The sequence below is a fragment of the Ambystoma mexicanum genome, chromosome 4p (assembly GCF_040938575.1).
Source record: "Ambystoma mexicanum isolate Mex_15411 chromosome 4p, UKY_AmexF1_1, whole genome shotgun sequence".
NCBI lineage: Eukaryota > Metazoa > Chordata > Amphibia > Caudata > Ambystomatidae > Ambystoma > Ambystoma mexicanum.
Genome location: NC_090927.1, coordinates 17,892,001 through 17,912,243, shown reverse-complemented (window position 1 = coordinate 17,912,243; position 20,243 = coordinate 17,892,001). Strand labels below are relative to the sequence as shown.

General features: G+C 60.3%; 1 protein-coding gene across 5 annotated transcripts in view; it reads right to left on the bottom strand.

The window, feature by feature from the left end:
- LOC138452924 (zinc finger protein 501-like) overlaps window positions 1-20,243 on the bottom strand; it is a 264,656-nt gene that overhangs the window by 52,123 nt on the left and 192,290 nt on the right. For all 5 annotated transcript variants that reach the window (XM_069605277.1, XM_069605276.1, XM_069605278.1 and 2 more), the window contains one exon: window positions 2,667-2,780. In XM_069605277.1, coding sequence (XP_069461378.1) covers window positions 2,667-2,780 — 114 coding nt within the window. The remainder of the gene's footprint in view (window positions 1-2,666; window positions 2,781-20,243) is intronic.

The following is a 20,243-nucleotide window of genomic DNA, read 5'->3' as shown; positions in this document are numbered from 1 at the left end:
AATGTGGTATCTGCATGAATGCGAGTGCTTTTATGCAGACCAGATCTTGCTCCGCTTGCACATCCAGTTTCCAACTTCTCCCCTCATTTCCAGTGTTATGCAGACGATATGCATCTCTTCTTCAAACTACCCTCTGACCCTCTCCTTACTTCCTTCATCATTCCTGACTTCCTATCTGCCTTCCGTGTGCCTCCAATGAGCTCTGCCTCAACAGCAGCAAGACTGAGACCCTACCCATTGGGACTCCTGCTCCCTCTTTCTTCCCCTCAGTCTGGTCACCCTCTATGGGCTCCGCCCCACCTTCTTCAGAAGCCAGAAATCCTGGAGTCATCTTTGACTCTTCTCTCTCCTTCCTCCCTCACATCCAGGACATTGCCAAGAAGGCCCACTTTCAACTCTACCTCCTCAAAGGAATCCCTTCCTTGGCTCACTTTCCCCCAGAAGCTCAATGTCTCCAGAGCTCTAGTACTCTCTAGGCTTGACTCCTGCAACAGCAGTTTCCTCAATCGACTCTATTCCTCTCTACGACCCCTCCAGCTTATCCAGAACAGGGCTGCAAAACTTATCTTTGCCCTCAAGCCTAGGGACCGCATCTCTCCAGCCCTAAAATCTGTCCAGCCCTAAAATCTCTCCACTGGCTCCCAGTTGCTTCAAGGATCAAATTAAAATTCCTCTGCATCATCCACAAGGCTGTCTGGGGCCCGGGGCCACACTATCTACAAGTGGCTCTCACTAAATGCTCTCCCTCCAGATCTTTACGTTCCTCCGGCTCAACTCTGCGTGTCAAGCGCTTTGCTAAACAGTGAGTTGGTGGCCGACCTCTTCCTCGGATGGCTCCCTCCTCTGCAATAGCCTTCCCCTTCCTCTCCGTCTTGAGTTCTTTTTACCTCCTCCTTCCGACCTCTCCCTCCCTCCACAGTTGCGGATTTTGGTGACCAGGGCCCTTATGTATCCTTCTGGGCCCTGGCCTGAATCCCCCACCCCCACACCCACCCCAATAGCCTTCAGTTTAAGGCCACTCGCAGCACTTGCCATTGGGTCACCACTGGACTGTGCCATCTCACATGCCTGCACGTATTGCTTTTGACAGTTGACCACTCTTACCAAGTGATCTCTGCCCGGCACTTAACAGTTGCTTCCAACGTATTCCCTAGCACTTCCATTTGTGGTACTCCTAAGCACTTACCCCACCCCACCTAACCCCCCACTTCCCTCCCTCCCTCCCTCTCTCTCTCTCTGCACTTGCACGTTCTGAATGGTCACAAGGCACAGTAGGACTGCCTCTTTCCTTCTTATGGCTATTAGAATTGCCTTGAATTCCCATGTTCCATCCCCGTTTGCCCGGTGGGCGCTTTGAATCAATGTACTTGATGTCCAAGTACCTTACAAATGCACAATAAATACATGACCACACTTTCATGCTAGAAGGGCGGTCTCCATGGCTGCCTGAAAACAAGGAGGGGTGCCCACGGAGAGCCTGCGTGTCCTTTCATTAACACATGTGGCAGATAAAGGACTGGTATAAGCAGACTGTGCTGGATTTCAGTGGGATGATCGGTAGGGGCACCCCTAGGGTACACCCTGTATCTCAAACTGTGAAACTACTGCCGCCAACCAGTCGGGTACAAACCAGGACTACGCCTTTACCGATTAGCGTCCCCGGGGAGCTTTGAAGAGTGAAAGTAAGTGTCCTCTCAACCTCGATATGGAAAGTGCTCAGGGATGTGCTACACTGCTATGAGAAGTCCATGATGCTAGTAAAGTAAAAGACAAAAGAAAGCCAACCAACAAACCAACAGTCGGGAAGTTACTAAATGCAAAAACTATTCAAGACATGACTTGGAGTGGCGGGTGGGAGGTGCCCTGCACATTATTTCATTAATTTGGAAGTTGAAATATTAACATATGCATTAAATCACATGGCTTTTGCAAAGTTCCCACCAGCGCCTGGTATAGATTTGTAATGCTGGAGAAGTATGGATTTCTGAGGTTATGGGACCATACATAGACCATGCACTCCAGGACAGTCAGACATCCATCAGCAGAACATGTCTAAGCAACTTCAGCATAATATTCACCAGGATTCTTATGTTGATTGGAGGTTATGAATCTGAGATAGTCTTCAGAAAATATTTAAATAGCACCTATCTGCCACTGTCATGCCTTCAGAGCGCTTCAGTCTTCTGGGAGTTTAGCAGATCTTAGTCTGAATGTACATGGTAACTAGTGCCTTGCATTGCAGAAGATGGACATGACATGATTCTAGCAGGAGAATGACCGGCATAGTCCATACGCTAAATGGTCTCCATTTGCAACATTCATCATTTAGTAATAATGGTCATTAAGAAAGATCCGGGCACTTTCAATTTAGTAGCTCTTTTTACCTGCATTTTCCATCACTCACAACATTGCACGGACATGCACGCACGTAAGCCCTGGGCTTCAACCGGCCAGAGCGGGCGCCCCTCTAGTAATGTAATGTGCACAGTGGTCCAGTGGCCTGGCTGTGCATGCAGAGACCTCATTGGAGAGCTCAGCCTTTGATGTCTGCTCTCATCATAGCCACAGGGTTCTACCGCTGCCATGGGATTTCTGTTCCATGGCACCTCCCAATCTGGACCGCTGCGAGAGATGGAAGACCCTGTGGTAACATGGCAGACACTTACCAGCAGGCAAAAGGGTTGCGCTCTCTTTCATCTTGGAGTAGGGATGATCTCGAAAACACAGCTCCTCCTCGTTCCGAATGCAAAACAGTACATCTGGATTCTGGATCACGTGGCCTGGAGTCCAAAGTGAACAAATGCATTACACTACCTTTAATGAAATGTTCTCCAGATGGTACAGTGACAGGATTACATGGAAGATACTGGAGAAGCACATGCATTAATGTAATGAATTGGTGACGAGTTCTGTGTAGCGCTCAATCTCACTGGGGCCAGAACACTACACATGCATAACGCCAGCAATATCCCACCTTACTCCTTCAGAAAGAAGCTTTGACTCTTGTGCTGGGTTTGGTTGCAATATATGTTTTATGAGAGTGCAGTGCATTATGTCCAAAATCCCAGATCAATAAAGACGAGGTAAGCAATGCAACAGGGTCGATGGGCAATCTGTTTTATGGTCTTAATTCTTCAATTCAAGGACCAGAGGTTAAACTCAAATGCCAAAATATGTTGCAAATTATATAGGGCAGCACATGATGTTCATAAAAACTTGCTTCTAGTATCTTGTGAAGAATCCTGCAGATCACTCACTGAACCCCTACCTAAAGTCTCCTCCTAGGTGGCCAGGGGAGAGAGAGGCTCCCTGATCCCAACCCTGGGGGTGGTGTACTGTGGGAGAGAGGCTTCCTGATCCCCAACCCTGGGGGTGGTGTACTGTGGGAGAGAGGCTTCCTGATCCCAACCCTGGGGGTGGTGTACTGTGGGGGGGATCACCTGGGTGGAGACACAGGCCAGGTTACTCCCAGGTGACCAGGGGAGGGAGAGGCTTCCTGATCCTAACCCTGGGGGTGGTGTACTGTGGGAGGATCACCTGGGTGGAGACACAGGCCAGGATACTCCCAGGTGGCCAGAGGACGGAGAGGCTTCCTGGTAACAACCCTGGGGGTGGTGTACTGTGGAAGGATCACCTGGGTGGAGACACGGCCCAGGAGGCCAGGGGAGGGAAGAGGCTTCCTGATCCCAACCCTGGGGGTGGTGTACTGTGGGAGAGAGGCTTACTGATCCCAACCCTGGGGGTGGTGTACTGTGGGGGGGATCACCTGGGTGGAGACACAGGCCAGGATACTCCCAGGTGGCCAGGGGAAGGAGAGGCTTCCTGATCCTAACCCTGGGGGTGGTGTACTGTGGGAGGATCACCTGGGTGGAGACACAGGCCAGGATACTCCCAGGTGGCCAGGGGAGGGAGAGGCTTCCTGATACCAACCCTGGGGGTGGTGTACTGTGGGAGGATCACCAGGGTAGAGACACAGGCCAGGATACTCCCAGGTGACCAGGGGAGGGAGAGGCTTCCTGGTCCCAACCCTAGGGGTGGTGTACTGTGGGGGGATCACCTGGGTGGAGACACACGCCAGGATACTCCCAGGTGGCCAGGGGAGGGAGAGGCTTCCTGATCCCAACCCTGCGGGTGGTGTACAGTGGGGGGATCACCTGGGTGGAGACACAGGCCAGGATACTCCCAGGTGGCCAGGGGAGGGAGAGGCTTCCTGATCCCCAACCCTGCGGGTGGTGTACTGTGGGGGGGATCACCTGGGTGGAGACACGGCCCAGGAGGCCAGGGGAGGGAAGAGGCTTCCTGATCCCCAACCCTGGGGGTGGTGTACTGTGGAAGGATCACCTGGGTGGAGACACGGCCCAGGAGGCCAGGGGAGGGAAGAGGCTTCCTGATCCCAACCCTGGGGGTGGTGTACTGTGGGAGAGAGGCTTCCTGATCCCAACCCTGGGGGTGGTGTACTGTGGGGGGGGATCACCTGGGTGGAGACACAGGCCAGGATACTCCCAGGTGGCCAGGGGAGGGAGAGGCTTCCTGATCCCAACCCTGCGGGTGGTGTACTGTGGGGGGGGGGGGTCACCTGGGTGGAGACACGGCCCAGGAGGCCAGGGGAGGGAAGAGGCGGGGTGGAGACACAGGCCAGGATACTCCCAGGTGGCCAGGGGAGGGAGAGGCGTCCTGATACCAACCCTGGGGGTGGTGTACTGTGGGAGGATCACCTGGGTGGAGACACAGGCCAGGATACTCCCAGGTGGCCAGTGGACGGAGAGGCTTCCTGGTAACAACCCTGGGGGTGGTGTACTGTGGAAGGATCACCTGGGTGGAGACACGGCCCAGGAGGCCAGGGGAGGGAAGAGGCTTCCTGATCCCAACCCTGGGGGTGGTGTACTGTGGGAGAGAGGCTTCCTGATCCCAACCCTGGGGGTGGTGTACTGTGGGAGAGAGGCTTCCTGGTCCCAACCCTAGGGGTGGTGTACTGTGGGGGGATCACCTGGGTGGAGACACACACCAGGATACTCCCAGGTGGCCAGGGGAGGGAGAGGCTTCCTGATCCCAACCCTGCGGGTGGTGTACTGTGGGGGGATCACCTGGGTGGAGACACAGGCCAGGATACTCCCAGGTGGCCAGGGGAGGGAGAGGCTTCCTGATCCCAACCCTGCGGGTGGTGTACTGTGGGGGGGGATCACCTGGGTGGAGACACGGCCCAGGAGGCCAGGGGAGGGAAGAGGCTTCCTGATCCCCAACCCTGGGGGTGGTGTACTGTGGAAGGATCACCTGGGTGGAGACACGGCCCAGGAGGCCAGGGGAGGGAAGAGGCTTCCTGATCCCAACCCTGGGGGTGGTGTACTGTGGGAGAGAGGCTTCCTGATCCCAACCCTGGGGGTGGTGTACTGTGGGAGGATCAGCTGGGTGGACACATGACCCAGGATACTCCCAGGTGGCCAGGAGGGGGGGGGGGGGGGGAGTCTTCCTGGTCCAACCCTGCGGGTGGTGTACTGTGGAAGGATCACCTAAGTGGAGACACGGACAAGGATACTCCCAGGTGGCCAGGGGAGGGAGAAGCTTCCTAATCCCAACCCTGGGGGTGGTGTACTGTGGGAGAGAGGCTTCCTGATCCCAACCCTGGGGGTGGTGTACTGTGGGAGGATCACCTAGGAGGAGACAGGGCCCAGGATACTCCCAGGTGCCCAGGGGATGGAGAGGCTTCCTGATCCCAACCCTGGCGGTGGTGTACTGTGGGAGGATCACCTGGGTGGAGACACGGTCCAGGATACTCCCAGGAGGCCAGGAGGGGGGGAGGCTTCCTGGTCCAACCCTGCGGGTGGTGTACTGTGGAAGGATCACCTAAGTGGAGACACGGACAAGGATACTCCCAGGTGGCCAGGGGAGGGAGAAGCTTCCTAATCCCAACCCTGGGGGTGGTGTACTGTGGGAGAGAGGCTTCCTGATCCCAACCCTGGGGGTGGTGTACTGTGGGAGGATTACCTGGGTGGAGACACACGCCAGGATACTCCCAGGTGACCAGGGAAGGGAGAGGCTTCCTGATCCCAACCCTGGGGGTGGTGTACTGTGGGAGGAACACCTGGGTGGAGACAGGGGCCAGGATACTCCCAGGTGGCCAGGGGAGGGAGAGGCTTCCTGATCCCAACCCTGGGGGTGGTGTACTGTGGAAGGATCACCTGGGTGGAAACACAGGCCAGGATACTCCCAGGTGGTCAGGGGAGGGAGAGGCTTCCTGATCCCAAACCTGGGGGTGGTGTACTGTGGAAGGATCACCTGGGTGGAGACACAGGCCAGGATACTCCCAGGTGACCAGGGGACAGAGAGGCTTCCTGATCCCAACCCTGGGGGTGGTGTACTGTGGGAGGATCACCTGGGAGGAGACAGGCCCAAGGATACTCCCAGGTGACCAGGGGAGGGAGAGACTTCCTGGTCCAACCCTGGGGGTGGTGTACTGTGGGAGGATCACCTGGGTGGAGACACAGGCCAGGATTCTCCCAGGTGGCCAGGGGAGGGAGAGGCTTCCTGGTCCAACCCTGCGGGTGGTGTACTGTGGAAGGATTACCTGAGTGGAGACACGGACAAGGATACTCCCAGGTGGCGAGGGGAGGGAGAGGCTTCCTGGTCCAACCCTGCGGGTGGTGTACTGTGGAAGGATTACCTGAGTGGAGACACGGACAAGGATACTCCCAGGTGGCCAGGAGGGGAGGGGGGGCTTCCTGGTCCAACCCTGGGGGTGGTGTACTGTGGGAAAGAGGCTTCCTGATCCCAAACCTGGGGGTGGAGTACTGTGGTAAAGAGGCTTCCTGATCCCAACCCTGGGGGTGGTGTACTGTGGGAGGATCACCTGGGAGGAGACAGGGCCCAGGATACTCCCAGGTGACCAGGGGAGGGAGAGACTTCCTGGTGCAACGATCAGGAAGCCTCTCCCTCCCCCGGCCACCTGGGAGTATCCTGGCCTGTGTCTCCACCCAGGTGATCCTCCCACAGTACACCACCCCTAGGGTTGGGACCAGGAAGCCTCTCCCTCCCCTGGTCACCTGGGAGTATCCTGGCCTGTGTCTCCACCCTGGTGATCCTCCCACAGTACACCACCCCCAGGGTTGGTATCAGGAAGCCTCTCCCTCCCCTGGCCACCTGGGAGTATCCTGGCCTGTGTCTCCACCCAGGTGATCCTCCCATAGTACACCACCCCCAGGGTTAGGATCAGGAAGCCTCTCTGTCCCCTGGCCACCTGGGAGTATCCTGGCCTGTGTCTCCACCCAGGTGATCCCCCCACAGTACACCAGCCCCAGGGTTGGGATCAGTAAGCCTCTCTCCCACTGTACACCACACCCAGGGTTGGGATCAGGAAGCCTCTCTCCCACAGTACACCACCCCCAGGGTTGGGATCAGGAAGCCTCTTACCTCCCCTGGCCTCCTGGGCCGTGTCTCCACCCAGGTGATCCTTCCACAGTACACCACCCCCAGGGTTGTTACCAGGAAGCCTCTCCGTCCCCTGGCCACCTGGGAGTATCCTGGCCTGTGTCTCCACCCAGGTGATCCTCCCACAGTACACCACCCCCAGGGTTGGTATCAGGAAGCCTCTCCCTCCCCTGGCCACCTGGGAGTATCCTGGCCTGTGTCTCCACCCAGGTGATCCCCCCACAGTACACCACCCCCAGGGTTGGGATCAGGAAGCCTCTCTCCCACAGTACACCACCCCCAGGGTGGAGACACAGGCCAGGATACTCCCAGGTGACCAGGGAAGGGAGAGGCTTCCTGATCCAAAACCCGGGGGTGGTGTACTGTGGGAGGAACACCTGGGTGGAGACAGGGGCCAGGATACTCCCAGGTGGCCAGGGGAGGGAGAGGCTTCCTGATCCCAACCCTGGGGGTGGTGTACTGTGGAAGGATCACCTGGGTGGAAACACAGGCCAGGATACTCCCAGGTGGCCAGGGGAGGGAGAGGCTTCCTGATCCCAACCCTGGGGGTGGTGTACTGTGGAAGGATCACCTGGGTGGAGACACACACCAGGATACTCCCAGGTGACCAGGGGACAGAGAGGCTTCCTGATCCCAACTCTGGGGGTGGTGTACTGTGGGAGGATCACCTGGGAGGAGACAGGCCCAAGGATACTCCCAGGTGACCAGGGGAGGGAGAGACTTCCTGGTCCAACCCTGGGGGTGGTGTACTGTGGGAGGATCACCTGGGTGGAGACACAGGCCAGGATTCTCCCAGGTGGCCAGGGGAGGGAGAGGCTTCCTGGTCCAACCCTGCGGGTGTTGTACTGTGGAAGGATTACCTGAGTGGAGACACGGACAAGGATACTCCCAGGTGGCGAGGGGAGGGAGAGGCTTCCTGGTCCAACCCTGCGGTTGGTGTACTGTGGAAGGATTACCTGAGTGGAGAAACGGACAATAATACTCCCAGGTGGCCAGGAGGGGAGGGGAGGGGGGCTTCCTGGTCCAAGCCTGGGGGTGGTGTACTGTGGGAAAGAGGCTTCCTGATCCCAAACTTGGGGGTGGAGTACTGTGGGAAAGAGGATTCCTGATCCCAACCCTGGGGGTGGTGTACTGTGGGAGGATCACCTGGGAGGAGACAGGGCCCAGGATACTCCCAGGTGACCAGGGGAGGGAGAGACTTCCTGGTCCAACCCTGGGGGTGGTGTACTGTGGGAGGATCACCTGGGTGGAGACACAGGCCAGGATACTCCCAGGTGGCCAGGGGAGGGAGAGGCTTCCTGATCCCAACCCTGGGGGTGGTGTACTGTGCAAGGATCACCTGGGTGGAGACACGGCCCAGGATACGCCCAGGTGGCCAGGGGAAGGAGAGGCTTCCTGATCCCAACCCTGGGGGTGGTGTACTGTGGGAAAAAGGCTTCCTGATCCCAACCCTGGGGGTGGAGTACTGTGGGAAAGAGGCTTCCTGATCCCAACCCTGGGGGTGGTGTACTGTGGGAGGATCACCTGGGAGGAGACACGGCCCAGGATACGCCCAGGTGGCCAGGGGAGGGAGAGGCTTCCTGGTCCCAACCCTGGGGGTGGTGTACTGTGGAAGGATCACCTGGGTGGAGACACAGGCCAGGATACTCCCAGGTGGCCAGGGGAGGGCGAGGCTTCCTGATCCCACCCCTGGGGGTGGTGTACTGTGGGGGGGGAGGATCACCTGGGTGGAGACACAGGCCAGGATACTCCCAGGTGACCAGGGGAGGGAGAGGCTTCCTGGTCCCAACCCTGGGGGTGATGTACTGTGGGAGAGAGGCTTCCTGATCCCAACCCTGGGGGTGGTGTACTGTGGGAGGATCACCTGGGTGGACACATGGCCCAGGATACTCCCAGGTGGCCAGGGGAGGGAGTGGCTTCCTGATCCCAACCCTGGGGGTGGTGTACTGTGGGAGAGAGGCTTCCTGATCCTAACCCTGGGGGTGGTGTACTGTGGGAGGATCACCTGGGTGGAGACACGGCCCAGGATACTCCCAGGAGGCCAGGGGAGGGAGAGGCTTCCTGATCCCAACCCTGGGGGTGGTGTACTGTGGGAGGGAGGCTTCCTGATCCCAACCCTGGGGGTGGTGTACTGTGGAGGTGGGGGGGGGGGGTCACCTGGCTGGAGACAGGCCAGGATACTCCCAGGTGGCTAGGAGGGGAAGGGAGAGGTTTCCTGATCCCAACCCTGGGGGTGGTGTACTGTGGGAGGATCACCTGGGAGGAGACACGGCCCAGGATACTCCCAGGTGACCAGGGGAGGGAGAGACTTCCTGGTCCAACCCTGCGGGTGTTGTACTGTGGGAGGATCACCTGAGTGGAGACACAGTCTAGGATACTCCCAGGTGGCCAGGGGAGGGAGAGGCTTCCTGATCCCAACCCTGGGGGTGGTGTACTGTGGGAGGATCACCTGGGAGGAGACACGGCCCAGGATACTCCCAGGTGGCCAGGGGAGGGAGAGGCTTCCTGATCCCAACCCTGGGGGTGGTGTACTGTGGAAGGATCACCTGGGTGGAGACACACGCCAGGATACTCCCAGGTGACATGGGGAGGGAGAGGCTTCCTGATCCCAACCCTGGGGGTGGTGTACTGTGGGAGGATCACCTGGGAGGAGACAGGGCCCAGGATACTCCCAGGTGGCCAGGGAAGGGAGAGGCTTCCTGATCCCAACCCCGGGGGTGGTGTACTGTGGGAGGAACACCTGGGTGGAGACAGGGGCCAGGATACTCCCAGGTGGCCAGGGGAGGGAGAGGCTTCCTGATCCCAACCCTGGGGGTGGTGTACTGTGGAAGGATCACCTGGGTGGAAACACAGGCCAGGATACTCCCAGGTGGCCAGGGGAGGGAGAGGCTTCCTGATCCCAACCCTGGGGGTGGTGTACTGTGGAAGGATCACCTGGGTGGAGACACACACCAGGATACTCCCAGGTGACCAGGGGACAGAGAGGCTTCCTGATCCCAACCCTGGGGATGGTGTACTGTGGGAGGATCACCTGGGAGGAGACAGGCCCAAGGATACTCCCAGGTGACCAGGGGAGGGAGAGACTTCCTGGTCCAACCCTGGGGGTGGTGTACTGTGGGAGGATCACCTGGGTGGAGACACGGTCCAGGATACTCCCAGGAGGCCAGGAGGGGGAGGCTTCCTGGTCCAACCCTGCGGGTGGTGTACTGTGGAAGGATCACCTAAGTGGAGACACGGACAAGGATACTCCCAGGTGGCCAGGGGAGGGAGAAGCTTCCTAATCCCAACCCTGGGGGTGGTGTACTGTGGGAGAGAGGCTTCCTGATCCCAACCCTGGGGGTGGTGTACTGTGGGAGGATCACCTGGGTGGAGGCACAGGCCAGGATACTCCTAGGTGGCCAGGGGAGGGAGAGGCTTCCTGACCCCAACCCTGGGGGTGGTGTACTGTGGAAGGATAACCTGGGTGGAGACACAGGCCAGGATACTCCCAGGTGGCCAGGGGAGGGAGAGGCTTCCTGATCCCTACCCTGGGGGTGGTGTACTGTTGGAGGATCACCTGGGTGGAGACACACGCCAGGATACTCCCAGGTGGCCAGGGGAGGGAGAGGCTTCCTGATCCCAACCCTGGGGGTGGTGTACTGTGGAAGGATCACCTGGGTGGAGACACACACCAGGATCCTCCCAGGTGACCAGGGGACAGAGAGGCTTCCTGATCCCAACCCTGGGGGTGGTGTACTGTGGGAGGATCACCTGGGAGGAGACAGGCCCAAGGATACTCCCAGGTGACCAGGGGAGGGAGAGACTTCCTGGTCCAACCCTGGGGGTGGTGTACTGTGGGAGGATCACCTGGGTGGAGACACAGGCCAGGATTCTCCCAGGTGACCAGGGGAGGGAGAGGCTTCCTGGTCCAACCCTGCGGGTGGTGTACTGTGGAAGGATTACCTGAGTGGAGACACGGACAAGGATACTCCCAGGTGGCGAGGGGAGGGAGAGGCTTCCTGGTCCAACCCTGCGGGTGGTGTACTGTGGAAGGATTACCTGAGTGGAGACACGGACAAGGATACTCCCAGGTGGCCAGGAGGGGAGGGGGGGGCTTCCTGGTCCAACCCTGGGGGTGGTGTACTGTGGGAAAGAGGCTTCCTGATCCCAAACCTGGGGGTGGAGTACTGTGGGAAAGAGGCTTCCTGATCCCAACCCTGGGGGTGGTGTACTGTGGGAGGATCACCTGGGAGGAGACAGGGCCCAGGATACTCCCAGGTGACCAGGGGAGGGAGATACTTCCTGGTCCAACCCTGGGGGTGGTGTACTGTGGGAGGATCACCTGGGTGGAGACACAGGCCAGGATACTCCCAGGTGGCCAGGGGAGGGAGAGGCTTCCTGATCCCAACCCTGGGGGTGGTGTACTGTGCAAGGATCACCTGGGTGGAGACACGGCCCAGGATACGCCCAGGTGGCCAGGGGAAGGAGAGGCTTCCTGATCCCAACCCTGGGGGTGGTGTACTGTGGGAAAGAGGCTTCCTGATCCCAACCCTGGGGGTGGAGTACTGTGGGAAAGAGGCTTCCTGATCCCAACCCTGGGGGTGGTGTACTGTGGGAGGATCACCTGGGAGGAGACACGGCCCAGGATACTCCCAGGTGGCCAGGGGAGGGAGAGGCTTCCTGGTCCCAACCCCAGGGGTGGTGTACTGGGGGAGGATCACCTGGGTGGAGACACGGCCCAGGATACGCCCAGGTGGCCAGGGGAGGGAGAGGCTTCCTGGTCCCAACCCTGGGGGTGGTGTACTGTGGAAGGATCACCTGGGTGGAGACACAGGCCAGGATACTCCCAGGTGACCAGGGGAGGGAGAGGCTTCCTGGTCCCAACCCTGGGGGTGATGTACTGTGGGAGAGAGGATTCCTGATCCCAACCCTGGGGGTGGTGTACTGTGGGAGGATCACCTGGGTGGAGACACGGCCCAGGATACGCCCAGGTGGCCAGGGGAGGGAGAGGCTTCCTGGTCCCAACCCTGGGGGTGGTGTACTGTGGAAGGATCACCTGGGTGGAGACACAGGCCAGGATACTCCCAGGTGACCAGGGGAGGGAGAGGCTTCCTGGTCCCAACCCTGGGGGTGGTGTACTGTGGGAGAGAGGCTTCCTGATCCCAACCCTGGGGGTGGTGTACTGTGGGAGGATCACCTGGGTGGAGACACGGCCCAGGATACTCCCAGGAGGCCAGGGGAGGGAGAGGCTTCCTGATCCCAACCCTGGGGGTGGTGTACTGTGGGAGAGAGGCTTCCTGATCCCAACCCTGGGGGTGGTGTACTGTGGAGGTGGGGGGGGATCACCTGGCTGGAGACAGGCCAGGATACTCCCAGGTGGATAGGAGGGGGGAGGGAGAGGTTTCCTGATCCCAACCCTGGGGGTGGTGTACTGTGGGAGGATCACCTGGGAGGAGACACGGCCCAGGATACTCCCAGGTGACCAGGGGAGGGAGAGACTTCCTGGTCCAACCCTGCGGGTGTTGTACTGTGGGAGGATCACCTGAGTGGAGACACAGGCTAGGATACTCCCAGGTGGCCAGGTGAGGGAGAGGCTTCCTGATCCCAACCCTGGGGGTGGTGTACTGTGGGAGGATCACCTGGGAGGAGACACGGTCCAGGATACTCCCAGGTGGCCAGGGGAGGGAGAGGCTTCCTGATCCCAACCCTGGGGGTGGTGTGCTGTGGAAGGATCACCTGGGTGGAGACACACACCAGGATACTCCCAGGTGACCAGGGGAGGGAGAGGCTTCCTGATCCCAACCCTGGGGGTGGTGTACTGTGGGAGGATCACCTGCGAGGAGACAGGGCCCAGGATACTCCCAGGTGGCCAGGGGAGGGAGAGGCTTCCTGATCCCAACCCTGGGGGTGGTGTACTGTGGGAGGATCACCTGGGTGGAGACACAGGCCAGGATTCTCCCAGGTGGCCAGGGGAGGGAGAGGCTTCCTGGTCCAACCCTGCGGTTGGTGTACTGTGGAAGGATTACCTGAGTGGAGACACAGACAAGGATACTCCCAGGTGGCGAGGGGAGGGAGAGGCTTCCTGGTCCAACCCTGCGGGTGGTGTACTGTGGAAGGATTACCTGGGAGAAGACACGGCCCAGGATACTCCCAGGTGGTGAGGGGAGGGAGAGGCTTCCTGGTCCCAACCCTGGGGGTGGTGTACTGTGGGAGAGAGGCTTCCTGATCCTAACCCTGGGGGTGGTGTACTGTGGGAGGATCACTTGGGTGGAGACACGGCCCAGGATACTCCCAGGAGGCCAAGGGAGGGAGAGGCTTCCTGATCCCAACCCTGGGGGTGGTGTACTGTGGCAGAGAGGCTGGGGTGGAGGGGGATCACCTGGGTGGAGACACAGGCCAGGATACTCCCAGGTGGCTAGGAGGGGGAGGGAGAGGTTTCCTGATCCCAAACCTGGGGGTGGTGTACTGTGGGTGGATCACCTGGGTGGAGACACAGGCCAGGATACTCCCAGGTGGCCAGGGGAGGGAGAGGCTTCCTGATCCCAACCCTGGGGGTGGTGTACTGTGGAAGGATCACCTTGGTGGAGACACACACCAGGATACTCCCAGGTGACCAGGGGACAGAGAGGCTTCCTGATCCCAACCCTGGGGGTGGTGTACTGTGGGAGGATCACCTGGGAGGAGACAGGCCCAAGGATACTCCCAGGTGACCAGGGGAGGGAGAGACTTCCTGGTCCAACCCTGGGGGTGGTGTTCTGTGGGAGGATCACCTGGGTGGAGACACCGTCCAGGATACTCCCAGGAGGGCAGGAGGGGGAGGCTTCCTGGTCCAACCCTGCGGGTGGTGTACTGTGGAAGGATCACCTAAGTGGAGACACGGACAAGGATACTCCCAGGTGGCCAGGGGAGGGAAAAACTTCCTAATCCCAACCCTGGGGGTGGTGTACTGTGGGAGAGAGGCTTCCTGATCCCAACCCTGGGGGTGGTGTACTGTGGGAGGATCACCTGGGAGGAGACAGGGCCCAGGATACTCCCAGGTGGCCAGGGAAGGGAGAGGCTTCCTGATCCCAACCCCGGGGGTGGTGTACTGTGGGAGGAACACCTGGGTGGAGACAGGGGCCAGGATACTCCCAGGTGGCCAGGGGAGGGAGAGGCTTCCTGATCCCAACCCTGGGGGTGGGTGTACTGTGGAAGGATCACCTGGGTGGAAACACAGGCCAGGATACTCCCAGGTGGCCAGGGGAGGGAGTGGCTTCCTGATCCCAACCCTGGGGGTGGTGTACTGTGGAAGGATCACCTGGGTGGAGACACACACCAGGATACTCCCAGGTGACCAGGGGACAGAGAGGCTTCCTGATCCCAACCCTGGGGGTGGTGTACTGTGGGAGGATCACCTGGGAGGAGACAGGCCCAAGGATACTCCCAGGTGACCAGGGGAGGGAGAGACTTCCTGGTCCAACCCTGGGGGTGGTGTACTGTGGGAGGATCACCTGGGTGGAGACACGGTCCAGGATACTCCGAGGAGGCCAGGAGGGGGAGGCTTCCTGGACCAACCCTGCGGGTGGTGTACTGTGGAAGGATCACCTAAGTGGAGACACGGACAAGGATACTCCCAGGTGGCCAGGGGAGGGAGAAGCTTCCTAATCCCAACCCTGGGGGTGGTGTACTGTGGGAGAGAGGCTTCCTGATCCCAACCCTGGGGGTGGTGTACTGTGGGAGGATCACCTGGGTGGAGACACATGCTAGGATACTCCCAGGTGACCAGGGAAGGGAGAGGCTTCCTGATCCCAACCCCGGGGGTGGTGTACTGTGGGAGGAACACCTGGGTGGAGACAGGGGCCAGGATACTCCCAGGTGCCAGGGGAGGGAGAGACATCCTGATCCCAACCCTGGGGGTGGTGTACTGTGGAAGGATCACCTGGGTGGAAACACAGGCCAGGATACTCCCAGGTGGCCAGGGGAGGGAGTGGCTTCCTGATCCCAACCCTGGGGGTGGTGTACTGTGGAAGGATCACCTGGGTGGAGACACACACCAGGATACTCCCAGGTGACCAGGGGACAGAGAGGCTTCCTGATCCCAACCCTGGGGGTGGTGTACTGTGGGAGGATCACCTGGGAGGAGACAGGCCCAAGGATACTCCCAGGTGACCAGGGGAGGGAGAGACTTCCTGGTCCAACCCTGGGGGTGGTGTACTGTGGGAGGATCACCTGGGTGGGGACACGGTCCAGGATACTCCGAGGAGGCCAGGAGGGGGAGGCTTCCTGGACCAACCCTGCGGGTGGTGTACTGTGGAAGGATCACCTAAGTGGAGACACGGACAAGGATACTCCCAGGTGGCCAGGGGAGGGAGAAGCTTCCTAATCCCAACCCTGGGGGTGGTGTACTGTGGGAGAGAGGCTTCCTGATCCCAACCCTGGGGGTGGTGTACTGTGGGAGGATCACCTGGGTGGAGACACATGCTAGGATACTCCCAGGTGACCAGGGAAGGGAGAGGCTTCCTGATCCCAACCCCGGGGGTGGTGTACTGTGGGAGGAACACCTGGGTGGAGACAGGGGCCAGGATACTCCCAGGTGCCAGGGGAGGGAGAGACTTCCTGATCCCAACCCTGGGGGTGGTGTACTGTGGAAGGATCACCTGGGTGGAAACACAGGCCAGGATACTCCCAGGTGGCCAGGGGAGGGAGAGGCTTCCTGATCCCAACCCTGGGGGTGGTGTACTGTGGAAGGATCACCTGGGTGGAGACACACACCAGGATCCTCCCAGGTGACCAGGGGACAGAGAGGCTTCCTGATCCCAACCCTGGGGGTGGTGTACTGTGGGAGGATCACCTGGGAGGAGACAGGCCCAAGGATACTCCCAGGTGACCAGGGGAGGGAGAGACTTCCTGGTCCAACCCTGGGGGTGGTGTACTGTGGGAGGATCACCTGGGTGGAGACACAGGCCAGGATACTCCCAGGTGGCCAGGGGAGGGAGAGGCTTCCTGATCCCAACCCTGGGGGTGGTGTACTGTGCAAGGATCACCTGGGTGGAGACACGGCCCAGGATACGCCCAGGTGGCCAGGGGAAGGAGAGGCTTCCTGATCCTAACCCTGGGGGTGGTGTACTGTGGGAAAGAGGCTTCCTGATCCCAACCCTGGGGGTGGAGTACGGTGGGAGGATCACCTGGATGGAGACACGGCCCAGGATACTCCCAGGTGGCCAGGGGAGGGAGAGGCTTCCTGGTCCCAACCCCAGGGGTGGTGTACTGGGGGAGGATCACCTGGGTGGAGACACGGCCCAGGATACGCCCAGGTGGCCAGGGGAGGGAGAGGCTTCCTGGTCCCAACCCTGGGGGTGGTGTACTGTGGAAGGATCACCTGGGTGGAGACACAGGCCAGGATACTCCCAGGTGGCCAGGGGAGGGAGAGGCTTCCTGATCCCACCCCTGGGGGTGGTGTACTGTGGGGGGGAGGATCACCTGGGTGGAGACACAGGCCAGGATACTCCCAGGTGCCCAGGGGAGGGAGAGGCTTCCTGGTCCCAACCCGGGGGGTGATGTACTGTGGGAGAGAGGCTTCCTGATCCCAACCCTGGGGGTGGTGTACTGTGGGAGGATCACCTGGGTGGACACATGGCCCAGGATACTCCCAGGTGGCCAGGGGAGGGAGTGGCTTCCTGATCCCAACCCTGGGGGTGGTGTACTGTGGGAGAGAGGCTTCCTGATCCTAACCCTGGGGGTGGTGTACTGTGGGAGGATCACCTGGGTGGAGACACGGCCCAGGATACTCCCAGGAGGCCAGGGGAGGGAGAGGCTTCCTGATCCCAACCCTGGGGGTGGTGTACCGTGGGAGAGAGGCTTCCTGATCCCAACCCTGGGGGTGGTGTACTATGGAGGTGGGGGGGGGGGATCACCTGGCTGGAGACAGGCCAGGATACTCCCAGGTGGCTAGGAGGGGGGAGGGAGAGGTTTCCTGATCCCAACCCTGGGGGTGGTGTACTGTGGGAGGATCACCTGGGAGGAGACACGGCCCAGGATACTCCCAGGTGGCCAGGGGAGGGAGAGACTTCCTGGTCCAACCCTGCGGGTGTTGTACTGTGGGAGGATCACCTGAGTGGAGAAACAGGCTAGGATACTCCCAGGTGGCCAGGTGAGGGAGAGGCTTCCTGATCCCAACCCTGGGGGTGGTGTACTGTGGGAGGATCACCTGGGAGGAGACACGGCCCAGGATACTCCCAGGTGGCCAGGGGAGGGAGAGGCTTCCTGATCCCAACCCTGGGGGTGGTGTACTGTGGAAGGATCACCTGGGTGGAGACACACACCAGGATACTCCCAGGTGACCAGGGGAGGGAGAGGCTTCCTGATCCCAACCCTGGGGGTGGTGTACTGTGGGAGGATCACCTGCAAGGAGACAGGGCCCAGGATACTCCCAGGTGGCCAGGGGAGGGAGAGGCTTCCTGATCCCAACCCTGGGGGTGGTGTACTGTGGGAGGATCACCTGGGTGGAGACACAGGCCAGGATTCTCCCAGGTGGCCAGGGGAGGGAGAGGCTTCCTGGTCCAACCCTGCGGGTGGTGTACTGTGGAAGGATTACCTGAGTGGAGACACAGACAAGGATACTCCCAGGTGGCGAGGGGAGGGAGAGGCTTCCTGGTCCAACCCTGCGGGTGGTGTACTGTGGAAGGATTACCTGGGAGAAGACACGGCCCAGGATACTCCCAGGTGGCGAGGGGAGGGAGAGGCTTCCTGGTCCCAACCCTGGGGGTGGTGTACTGTGGGAGAGAGGCTTCCTGATCCTAACCCTGGGGGTGGTGTACTGTGGGAGGATCACCTGGGTGGAGACACGGCCCAGGATACTCCCAGGTGGCTAGGAGGGGGAGGGAGAGGTTTCCTGATCCCAAACCTGGGGGTGGTGTACTGTGGGTGGATCAGCTGGGTGGAGACACAGGCCAGGATACTCCCAGGTGGCCAGGTGAGGGAGAGGCTTCCTGATCCCAACCCTGGCGGTGGTGTACTGTGGGAGGATCACCTGGGTGGAGACACAGGCCAGGATACTCCCAGGTGACCAGGGGAGGGAGAGGCTTCCTGATCCCAACCCTGGGGATGGTGTACTGTGGGAGGATCACCTGGGTGGAAACACAGGCCAGGATTCTCCCAGGTGGCCAGGGGAGGGAGAGGCTTCCTGGTCCCAACCCTGGGGGTGGTGTACTGTGGGAGGATCACCTGGGTGGAGACACAGGCCAGGATACTCCCAGGTGGCCAGGGGAGGGAGAGGCTTCCTGATACCAACCCTGGGGGTGGTGTACTGTGGGAGGATCACCTGGGTGGAGGCACAGGCCAGGATACTCCCAGGTGGCCAGGGGAGGGAGATGCTTCCTGACCCCAACCCTGGGGGTGGTGTACTGTGGAAGTATAACCTGGGTGGAGACACAGGCCAGGATACTCCCAGGTGGCCAGGGGAGGGAGAGGCTTCCTGATCCCAACCCTGGGGGTGGTGTACTGTGGGAGGATCACCTGGGTGGAGACACACGCCAGGATACTCCCAGGTGGCCAGGGGAGGGAGAGGCTTCCTGATCCCAACCCCGGTGGTGGTGTACTGTGGGAGGATCACCTGGGTGGAGACACACGCCAGGATACTCCCAGGTGGCCAGGGGAGGGAGAGGCTTCCTGATCCCAACCCTGGGGGTGGTGTACTGTGGGAGGATCACCTGGATGGAGACACACGCCAGGATACTCCCAGGTGACCAGGGGAGGGAGAGGCTTCCTGATCCCAACCCTGGGGGTGGTGTACTGTGGGAGGATCACCTGGATGGAGACATGGCCCAGGATACTCCCAGGTGACCAGGGGAGGGAGAGGCTTCCTGATCCCAACCCTGGGGGTGGTGTACTGTGGGAGGATCACCTGGGTGGAGACACAGACCAGGATACTCCCAGGTGGCCAGGGGACGGAGAGGCTTCCTGGTCCAACCCTGGGGGTGGTGTACTGTGGGAGGATCACCTGGGTGGAGGCACACGCCAGGATACTCCCAGGTGGCCAGGGGAGGGAGAGGCTTCCTGATCCCAACCCTGGGGGTGGTGTACTGTGGAAGGATCACCTGGGTGGAGACACACGCCAGGATACTCCCAGGTGACCAGGGGAGGGAGAGGCTTCCTGATCCCAACCCTGGGGGTGGTGTACTGTGGGAGGATCACCTGGGAGGAGACAGGGCCCAGGATACTCCCAGGTGGCCAGGGAAGGGAGAGGCTTCCTGATCCCAACCCCGGGGGTGGTGTACTGTGGGAGGAACACCTGGGTGGAGACAGGGGCCAGGATACTCCCAGGTGGCCAGGGGAGGGAGAGGCTTCCTGATCCCAACCCTGGGGGTGGTGTACTGTGGAAGGATCACCTGGGAGGAGACAGGCCCAAGGATACTCCCAGGTGACCAGGGGAGGGAGAGACTTCCTGGTCCAACCCTGGGGGTGGTGTACTGTGGGAGGATCACCTGGGTGGAGACACGGTCCAGGATACTCCCAGGAGGCCAGGAGGGGGGAGGCTTCCTGGTCCAACCCTGCGGGTGGTGTACTGTGGAAGGATCACCTAAGTGGAGACACGGACAAGGATACTCCCAGGTGGCCAGGGGAGGGAAAAGCTTCCTAAACCCAACCCTGGGGGTGGTGTACTGTGGGAGAGAGGCTTCCTGATCCCAACCCTGGGGGTGGTGTACTGTGGAAGGATTACCTGAGTGGAGACACGGACAAGGATACTCCCAGGTGGCCAGGGGAAGGAGAGACTTCCTGGTCCAACCCTGGGGGTGGTGTACTGTGGGAAAGAGGCTTCCTGATCCCAAACCTGGGGGTGGAGTACTGTGGGAAAGAGGCTTCCT